Source organism: Danio rerio, chromosome 7 (genome assembly GCF_052040795.2).
Source record: "Danio rerio strain M-AB ecotype USA chromosome 7, GRCz13ab, whole genome shotgun sequence".
Classification (NCBI taxonomy): Eukaryota; Metazoa; Chordata; class Actinopteri; order Cypriniformes; family Danionidae; genus Danio; species Danio rerio.
The window spans coordinates 80,431,340-80,442,500 of NC_141027.1; the positions used below are offsets into that span (position 1 = coordinate 80,431,340).

The 11,161-nt window shown below is 37.1% G+C and overlaps 1 protein-coding gene across 3 annotated transcripts in view; it reads right to left on the reverse strand.

Annotated features, from left to right (window-relative positions):
• The window catches only part of casq1b (calsequestrin 1b), a 34,787-nt gene extending 26,978 nt beyond the window's left edge, over positions 1-7,809 (reverse strand). For 2 of the 3 annotated variants that reach the window (XM_087260004.1, XM_087260005.1), the window contains exon 1: positions 7,441-7,809. In XM_087260004.1, coding sequence (XP_087116130.1) covers positions 7,441-7,677 — 237 coding nt within the window. In that variant the 5' untranslated portion in view covers positions 7,678-7,809. The remainder of the gene's footprint in view (positions 1-7,440) is intronic. The other variant, NM_001076724.1, reaches the window with a different exon arrangement.
• Positions 7,810-11,161: the final 3,352 nt, after the last annotated feature.

Sequence of the window (11,161 nt, forward strand, 5' to 3'; positions counted from 1 at the left end):
AAGGTAAAAATAAACACAGTTGAGTGCACTAGAATGCATCATCACACACTGATGTTTGTGTTTTAGTGTTTATGCATGAGTGACTTATTTAATTAAGAATAAAAGTAATAAAGCAAGCTTGTCCTTGTGAACAGGAAGTTGCTGAGACTTTTAATTCTGTATGAAGAAACCTAATTTTATGGTATTAGAGACTGTTGAAGCCATATGCACTTTAAGAATCTTTGAACTTTATAATATATTTATTTAATTATCTTAGGTTTTGTGTAATTGTATTTTGTTGAACCCCTCTCGTCGCTCCACCACCCGCATATGTATTATTATTATTATACAATGGTTTGTGCTGAATTTTTAAATGAATATAAAAAAGAATGTTCATCAGCCAATCAGAACCAAGGATTCAACAGCTTAACTACATCACTACTCATAGTTATCCAAGCAACAGAGCATCAATACATCATATATTCTCATCATTACTGTTGTGTGGACATGACAAAAAGATTTAAGCCTTAAACTCTCAGAAATAATGGTACAAAAGCTGAAACTGGGGTGGTACCTTTTCAGAACTTACACTTTTGTTCTTTTTAGGTGTACTTATATGTACCTTTAGGGTACAATTTGGACCCATTAGGTACTAATATGTAGCTTTAAGCTACCAATATGAACCCATCAAGTACAAAAGTGCACCTTTTGAACAGTTACCACCCAGTCACGGCGTTTGTACCTTTATTTCTGAGAAAAACTTACTTGACATGATTTATGTTCATCTCTAAATCCAACACACTGTAAAACAATATAAAAAAGGAAAGAAAACTTTTCAAAGAAGAAACATGTGTGATTGTGTGCATTTCACCCAAAGCAGCACGTTTGTTATTCAGCAGACTGAACTGAAGCTTTCTGAATTGAACTGAACTGAAGCTTTCTGAACTGAACAGAATTTTTCTTTACTGAACTGAAGCTTTCTATACTAAAATGAATCTTTCTAGACTGAACCGAAGCTTTCTGAATTGAACTAAAATGAAGCTTTCTATACTGAAATAAAACTTTTTAAACTGAAGCTTTCTACAATTAAATGAATCTTTCTGAACTGAACTGAAGCTTTCTAAACTGAACTGAAGCTTTCGGAACTGAAATGAATCTTTCTATACTTAACTGAAGCTTTCTATACTGAACTGAAGCTTTCCCAATTTAACTAAAATGAAGTTTTCTATACTGAACTGAAGCTTTCTATAATAAAATGAAGCTTTCAGAACTAAAACGAATCTTTCTATACTGAACTGAAGCTTTCTATACGGAAATGAAGCTTTCTGAACTGAACTGAAGCTTTCTGAACTGAAGATTTCTATACTGAACTGAAGCTTTCGATACTGAACTGAAGCTTTCTGAACTGAACCGAACTGAAGCCTTCTGAACCGAACTGAATCTTTCTATACTGAACTGAACTGAAGTTTTCTGAACTGAAGTTTTCTGAACTGAACCGAACTGAAGCTTTCTGAAATGAACTGAACTGAAGATTTCTATAGTTAACTGAAGCTTTCTGAACTGAAGTTTTCTGCAGCACTGGACCAGGATTTCACTGCCGTCTCTGAGTTTCTCTCGAGATATTAAAGTTGCATGAGCTCAACTCAACTCTAAATGGACCACGAATCACTCTGAGACTCCCTTAGAACCTTAAAACAGTCTGATTTAGAACAAGACCAAACAAAAAATCTCTTTCCCAGCCAGTCTGAGTCACATAAGTGTGTCTGCACCGTCAGATTGTGTCCTCACTTCATCTGTGCAGAGCTCAGGAGTAATGGACTGTATATAATCTGGATTATGTAATAGAGAGCTTGATAATGCAGTACTGACTGTGCCTCATACAGGTGAGTGGACGTAACAAACCACTAGTAGAAAACACTCTTTTTGCTTCGAAATAACATTATTTTGCTTTCATTGGCAGATTATTCTGCTTGTTTGAATGAAAACTCATTTAATTTTGACTCGATATTTCTGAAAACAACACAATATTTTAAGTCTGTCCTGAAAATTCTTCTCGATTTAAGAATTTTAGATATTTGGACTAGAAATAAGACAAAAACTTTGCGTAAGAACTCTATTTTTGCACTTTCCTAAGGGTTTATCTTCATTATCAAGTGATTTCCCATACAGTTCACACAGAAAATGTCGCCAAATTGCCAGGATTTCACTCTGTGTAGTCGATTTATCAGCATATTTTACTGTATCGACGGCTGTAGTTTGTGTTAAAGGAAAGTTTGACCTCAATCATAATTTCAATAGGAGATGTCAGAGTATTATATTAGTAATATCAGTGCAAGTGGGATGAGAAACCTTGGAAGAACAAAGACAGAAAACCACTTACGTAGATGAAATTAAATGAAGCGCCACAGAGAACCACTCCAAGCTTGATAGATTTCTCGTTTTGGTGTGTGCGTTAAAGCTTTCGGCCCTGCTTTTATATATAGGAGGCCTTAACCACGCTCCTAAACATGCATTGCTTACTCAGAGTTTCTGTCCTGTTTCTAGTCTAAATATCTACAAATGCTTAAATCAAGAAGCGTTCTACAGACAAGCTCAAACTGTAGTCCTGTTTTCAGAAATATTGAGTCAAAATGAAGAGTTTTTCATTAAAACCAGCAGAATAATCTGACAATGGGGCAAGTTGAAACAAGCTTATTCTGTTTAACCCATACCTGCATGCAGTTACACTGCTGACTATCCAGCACACTTCAACCCAACCCTCGTAAACCTACCCTAACCACCTGACCTGTCCCTATCCTCCCCTCAGTAGTGTTCTGCATTACTTTATGAACACACTAAGTGGGGTGGGCCATTTATATGGAAACACCTTAGTTAAACAGGAATGATTAGTGATATTAACCACCTGTTTGTGGCATGTGAGGGGGCAAGATGGGTGGTGGCCATTTGGAAGTCGGCCATCTTGGATCCAACTTTTGTTTCTTCAGTAAGAAGAGGGTCATGTGACACATCAAACCTATTGGGAATTTCACAAGAAAAACAATGGTGTGCTTGGTTTTAACGAAGCTTTATTCTTTCATGAGTTATTTACAAGCCCCCTCACTTATGTGCAACTAACAGGTCGCTAATACCACCAATCATTCCCATTTAATTAAGGTGTATCCATATAAATGGCCCACCCTGTACATTGTATTTATTGTTTGATGCTGTGCAAGGTAGTTATGGTCACTCTTCAGGTGAGGTTTCTTTAGATGATGTATTAGCAATACTTGAGTTTCATGAACTAACGATGAACAACTGTGTTTTCATTAACTACACCCTGCTGAAAAATCAGCCTAGGCTGGTTGGCTGGTTTTAGCTGGTCGACCAGGCTGGTTTTAGAGGAGTTTTGGCCACTTCCAGCCATTTCCAGCCTGGTCTTAGCTGGTCAGGCTGGGAGATGACCAGCTAAATCCAGCTTGACCAGCCTAGCCAAGCTGGGAGTCCAGCCAAAACCATCTATATCCAGCTTAAACCAGCACGCTGGTCATTTTCCAGCCTGACCAGCTAAGACCAGGCTGGGAATGGCTGGAAACTAGCCTGGAAATGGCCAAAACCCCTCTAAAACCAGCCTGGTCAACCAGCTAAAACCAGCCAACCGGCCTAGGCTGGTTTAAGCTGGATTTTTCACCAGGGCAGTGAACAAATGCTGTAATAAATGTTTTGTCCATTGTTTGTTCATGTCAGTAAATGCATTAGCTAACATTAACTAATACGGCCTTATTGTAAAGTGTTTTTGTAGTGATCTACAACTCAACAGCAAGACTCTACTATTATTTTAGTGTTTGGGTTTACACTGAGAACAACAACCGCCTCAGCAGACTCAGAGTCAGGCTTATCTGTATTTAACATGTCTATTCAATTGAAACGGACAATCAAAAGATATTTTTAATTATAAACAATGATAATAAAAGTCTTTAATGTAGGCCTTTGAATAAGCATTTGCACAATTGGAATTGTTACTGGTCAGTTTAATGTTAGCAGGTCACCTGTGCTTGACATTTGGTCACATCGCTCCTCAATGCACTTCTTTGTATTTTACCCTGGCTTTTCCGCTTCTCCGTCCACCTAATATAAAGTGCTCTGAGTCTCCCACTGCGGGACTGACAGCAGATCAGCTGAACTGTAAGCGGACACTGAGGATCTCTAAAAACACCGACAGCAGCTGATGACCTACAGTACTGCTGCGTTCCAGACCACAGAGAGCAACACGGCGGCTAGTGTTATAATAATGATGACGAGAATAATCAGACGTCACGTGGACCCGCAAACAATTCACTCTAAAAAATTAAGATTATTCGTTGGATCACATCTGGAGAAACGCAAAACAAATATTAAAATGACATTTTTTAAATAATCTGTTGGGTTTGTCCACATTTGACCCAGCATTGGGTTGATATGTTTCAGCAATTTTTTAGAGGTAGAGCTGATGCGCTGAAATTAATAGAGGAACACTTCTGTGTATGGTGGGTTGCTGGGTTCTTTTAACCCAACCTTGGGTCAATTATGGACAAACCCAATGGACAAACCCACCCGTTGGTTATTTTTTTCCAATTACAAAACGTTTAAATTACACTTTTAAACCCATTTACTGTACACATTTGACCCAAAACTCCAAAACAATCCAACTAATCCATAAAGCGGATGGAAAGAATACTATAGAAGTCAGTGTTGACCAATCATTCTAGAACTGAACTTGACATTCAACCCATAACCCAATGATCCACTGAATCTCACCAGATACACTCTAAATAAAATGCTGGGTTGTTTTAACACAATGTTGGAATACATAATATTGACAAACCAAACATTAGGTTAATTTTTCAAATTAAACTAAGATTACATTTTTCAACCCAACTGTTGGGTTTGTCCACACTTGACCCAACATTGGGTTGTTTATATATATATAAATATATATATATATATATATATATATATATATATATATATATATATATATATATATATATATATATATATATATATATATACATATTTTATTTTTTATTTTTTTTGTATGGTGGGTTGCTGGGTTGTTTTAACCCTACATTGGCTCAATTATGGACAAATCCAACGCTTGGTTATTTTTTTCAGTTACATTGACACTTTTTAACCCATTTACTGTCTATATTTGACCCAACATTACAAAATAATCCAACCAATCCACAAAGTTGATGATCACCACTGACGTCAACAGTATGGAGTAAATATGGAAGTCAACGGGTATCAGTCTTTATATATGTAAACTTCTCCTTTAAGGGATTCGACCCCATAACCCAATGTTCCACTGAATCTCACTTCAGACACTCTAAATACAATGCTGGGTTGTTTTACCACAACGCTGGGTCAAATATTGACAAACATTTGACCCAACATTAAGTTTTTTATAAAAGAACATTTATGTGTATGGTGGGTTGCTGGGTTGTTTTAACCCAACATCGGGTCAGTAATGGACAAACTCAATGTTTTGTTTCATGGTTTAAGTTACATTTGAATGACACTATATAACCCATTTACTGTACATATTTGACCCAGCATTCCAAAACAATCCAACCAATCCAAAACCATTGACTTCCATAGTAAGGAAGAAACACTATTGAAGTCAATGGTGACCAGTCATTCTAGAACTGAAGTTCTCCTTTAAGGGATTCGACCCCGTAACCCAATGATCCACTGAATCTCACTTCAAACACTCTGAAAAAAATGCTGGGTTGTTTTAACACAATGCTGGGACACTTAAAGCTTGATTATTTTTTCCAATTCAATTACTTATCCACACATTAGTTACTTCACGTCTAGACTACTGTAATGCACTTCTTTCTGGACTTCCTTCCAAACTTCTCCATAAACTCCAACTGGTTCAGAACCATGCAGCTCGTGTCATCTCTATAGGACCCCATCTCACGAGCACGTCACACCACTCCTCTATCAGCTTCAGTGGCTTCGAATTGATTTTAAAATATTACTTCTAACTTTCAAGGCACTTCATAATCTCGCTCCTCAATATCTCACTGAACTTCTCCATATCTCCACCCCTTCTCGTACCCTTAGATCAGCCAACAACTCCACCCTGGCACCACCTCGCACTCGATTGAGCACAATGGGAGACAGATCTTTTAGCTCTATGGCTCCTCGGCTATGGAACTCACTTCCAGTAGATCTTAGGAGCAGTGATTAGTCTTCACACTTTTAAATCACGTCTAAAGACCCATCTTTTTAAGCAGGCTTTTACTTAACATTGTTTTAATCATGTTTTTATTGTGTTCTTTTATATTCGCTATTGTGTTTTAACTTGTTTGGTCAATGATTGTTTTTATAATGTTTAATTTGTTTAGCATGTCTGCTGATGCTTATTGTAAGGCGACCTTGGGTGTCTAGAAAGGCGCCATTTACAAATAAAATAAATTATTATTACATGTAAATTACACTTTTTTAAAATCCACTTACTGGACATATTTGACCCAACATTGGGTTATGGCAGTCCCAGAATTGTTTCAGAGAGTTTGCATTCAAAGTAGTTCACCTCCAAATGTAAAGCTCTGTCTTACTTTAATTTATTCACTGTCTGCTTGTTGTAAAGACGCATATGAAGTTACTATCTCTGGTGAACACAAAAGATAATACTTGGGAAAGGTTAGTAATCCAAATAGTTGATGGTCACCATTGACTCCCATAGCAAGGAATAAACACTATAGAAATCAGTAGTGTGCACTCATTCTAGAAGTGAACTGAATGATCCCCTGAATCTCGCTTCATACACACTAAAGTAAATCGCTGGGTTGTTTTATCTTAATGTTGGATCAAATTTTGACAAATCCGACATAAATTACATTTTTTAACCCAACTGTTGGGCTTGTCCACATTTGACCCAGCATTGGGTTACTATGCTCCAGCGTTTTCTAGAGTATATAGAGCTGATGCACACATTTCTAGAAGAACATTACTGTGTGTGTGCTGGTTTGCGGGGTTGTTTTGACTCAACATTGGGGCAGTTATGGACAAATCCAATGCTTGGTTATTTTTTTCAATTACATTGACACTTTTTAACCCATTTACTGTCCATATTCGACCCAACATTCCAAAACAATCCAAAAAGTTGATGGTCGCTATTGACTTCCATATTAAGGACAAAGTTGACCAGTCATTCTAGAAGTGAACTTGTCATTCAACCCCATAACCCAATAGTCCTCGAATCTCACTTCATACACTTTTATACACACAAATTGACAAAGTTGTTTAAACCCAACGTTGGGTCAAATGTTGACAAACCCAACATATTCATTTCCAAATAAAATAAAACTATACGTTTCAAACCAACAGCTGGGTTTGTCTGCATTTGACCCAACATTTGTTTTAGAGCGTGTTCATTTAGTCGTTCATTCATCAGTTTCCCCAATCGCTTGGTTCTGATAATCCCTGACGCACCTCCAGAGCGAGCTCCTCCACCTCGAACTGTTTTCTGGCCATGCGGTCCTCCCCTACAGGCTTGTGCAGGTAGATCACCATCACGTCATACTTCTTCATCACAGACTTGTAGTTTTTAGCCGTCAGCTGATGAACTCTGTCCTTGCCATCGTATTCTGGGAAATCCAGACCCGTTTCGCTCCAGCACTGATAACCCAAAGACAGAAGAACCCCCCAAATCACCCAACGCCACTTCATGTCACTCTTAAGTCTCACTTGGAAAGGTTTGGAATACTTTTAGTTTCTTTATTTTACTTTGTTCCTAAATAAGTCAAAGTATTAGGAACAAGGTCCGACACGTGCGCCCGCCGCCCAGTGAAGAGCAGGACTGCAGCCTGCAGACTATAAACAGACACATGGGGAGGGGGCTAAGGGTTGAGTTGTTATATGGGTCAGAGACACTAGTATGACATTTGGACTGAATCCAGATCAGTCGAGCAAGAGACATGTCAAACTAGACTCTTTTTACCTGCTGGAGGCAAGACAACTATATGTGAAAAAGTACTATAGGGAAGAATATACCAGAAATCCTTTATATGCAGTTCACCGTAACACTTTACAGCAAGGTTGTATGTTAGTTTATGTATTTACTGTCAAACTTTTGACCTGCTGGAGGCTAGAGGATCATATTTAAAACTACTATAGTAAAGTATATGCCATATATAAATCTGATATACTACGATATATGCAATTTACAGTAACACTTAACAGTAATGTTGCATGTTAATTAATGTATTTACTGGCAAACTAGATCATTTTTACCTGCTATGGGCAAGAGAACCATATAAAAAGTACTATAGTAAAGTATATGATATGTAGATATACGACTTACGCAATTTACGGTAACATTTTACAGTGATGTTGTATTAGTCAAATAATGTATTTACTGTGAAATTATATACTTTTTACCTGCTGTAGGCAAGAGAACCATAAGAAAAAGTACTATAGTAAAGAATACGCCATGTAGAAATCTGATTTGCAATTGACGGTAACACTTTACAGTAATGTTGTATTAGTTAATGTTAGTTAATGTATTTATTGCCGAACTGGACTTTTTTTTTACCTGCTGAAGGAAAGAACCATAGAAAAAAGCACTATAGTAAAGAATATGCCATGTAGATATTTGATATATGATGATATATGCAATTTACGCTAACATGTTACAGTAAAATTGTATTAATGTATTTATTTACTGTCCAACTAAACCCTTTTTACCTGCTGGAGGCAAGGGATCTATAGAAAAAAGTACTATGGTAAAGAATACGTCATGTAGAAATCAGTTATGCAATTTACGATAACACTTTACAGTAAGGTTGTATGTTACTTCATGTATTTACTGTTCAACTAGACCCTTTTTACCTGCTGGAGGAAAGAGATTAGATTTAGATTAGATTAGATTTTATATAGAAATTGGATACACTGCCGCATATGCAAATTACGGTAACACTTTACAATAAGGTTGTATTAGTTAATGTATTTACTGTCAAAATAGACCCTTTTGACCTGCTGGAGACGAGGGATCTATAGAAAAAAGTACTATAGTAAAGTATATGCCCTATAGAAATCTGATTAGAAATTTACGGTAAAACTTTACAGTAATGTTGTATTAGTTAATGTTAGTCAATGTATTTATTGCCGAACTGGACTTTTTTTTTACCTGCTGGAGGAAAGAACCATAGAAAAAAGCACTATAGTAAAGAATATGCCATGTAGATATTTGATATATGATGATATATGCAATTTACGCTAACATGTTACAGTAAAATTGTATTAGTTAATGTATTTATTTACTGTCCAACTAAACCCTTTTTACCTGCTGGAGGCAAGAGAACCATAAAAAAAGTACTATAGTAAAGAATACGTCATGTAGAAATCTGATTTGCAGTTTACGGTAACACTTTACAGTAAGGTTGTATGTTACTTCACGTATTTACTGTTCAACTAGACCCTTTTTACCTGCTTTGGGAAAGAGATCTGTAGAAAAATCAATATAGTAAAAATTTCATATAGAAATCGGATACACTGCCGCATATGCAAATTACGGTAACACTTTACAATAAGGTTGTATTAGTTAATGTATTTACTGTCAAAATAGACCCTTTTGACCTGCTGGAGACGAGGGATCTATAGAAAAAAGTACTATAGTAAAGGATATGCCATATAGAAATCTGATATGCAGTTTACGGTAACACTTTACAGTAAGGTTGTATTAATGTATTTACTGTCCAACTAAACCCTTTTGACCTGCTGGAGGCAAGAGAACCATATGAAAAGAACTATAGTAATCAAAAAAATGTCATAAAGAAGTCTGATATCCCTGCAGAAAAATCCAGCTTAAACCAGCCTAGGCCGGTTGGCTGGTTTTAGCTGGTCGACCAGGCTGGTTTTAGAGGGGTTTTGGCCATTTCCAGGCTGGTATCCTGCCATTTCCAGCCTGGTCTTAGCTGGTCAGGCTGGAAACTGACATGCTAAATCCAGCTAAAACCAGCTTGACCAGCCTGGTTTAAGCTGGACATAGCTGGTTTTGGCTGGGCTTCCAGCCTGGCTAGGCTGGTCAAGCTGGTTTTAGCTGGTCATCTCCCAGCCTGACCAGCTAAGACCAGGCTGGAAACCCCTCTAAAACCAGCCTGGTCGACCAGCTAAAACCAGCCAACCAGCCTAGGCTGGTTTAAGCTGTTTTTTTATTAGTGTTTTATTGTATTAGTTAATGTGTTACTATCAAACTGGATTATTGTTACCTGCTGGAGGAAAGGGAACCATAGGAAAGAGACTATATGCCATGTAGGAATCTGATATATGACGATATATGTAAGTCACGGTAACACTTTACAGTAAGTTTGCAAGTAATGATGAAGTGAAGTGATTACGGTAATATACTTTATTTGGTTGTAGTAAATCCTAAACTATACTATGGTAAATTTTTTATGTGAATGCCTGTATAAGATTCTGATGGTATGATAACCTTGGAGATAAATATCACGGTATTGAGATCACTGCTCTAACATATGTTCTTTTCAATTGTCTGGGTAAGAAACGAAACCGTTTCCCCCTTTGTACACAGTATATTTTCATTTGGGAAAGATTTATAATATTTTGGAGCTGTAAACATGTCCGGCTGAATAATTGTAATGAATCATTGACTTCTGCTGTCTTCATTTGTTTCAAAACCACTGATATTCAATTTAAAATGGCATCTTTGGAGATCTTTCCTGCTGGAGATACTGCTGTGCTAAAAAACGAAACGGAAAAATGTTAATTAAAAATCGCACGCGGATCTTAGGAACGGTATAGCAGAACATGTTGACAGTTTTAAAACCTAGACTTTTCCAAACCGCTGTATACCTTGAACACGTTCTAGTGGCGACTGACATGCTGATGACGGTTCATTGAGAGCCGTGTTTGATTGTGGCCTGCAGGATTCCTCTGCTGTATTGAGTTCTGCAGGGTTTGACCCTTACTAAAAATAAGGTCTTGTGTGGAGCAAGATGGCGGCGGTGCTGTGCTGAGTGTTGAGCAGGATTTACAGCACAGATCAGTGTCTGCTTTCAGCCTGATTGTGTCGGGTGGTTGATTTGTAAGGCAACTTTGGTCAGCATTTGTTGTTTTTTAAATGTGCTATAACAAACAAACAAACAAACAAACATATAATATATGAATAGGGCTTGAGTTTATATAGTTGAAG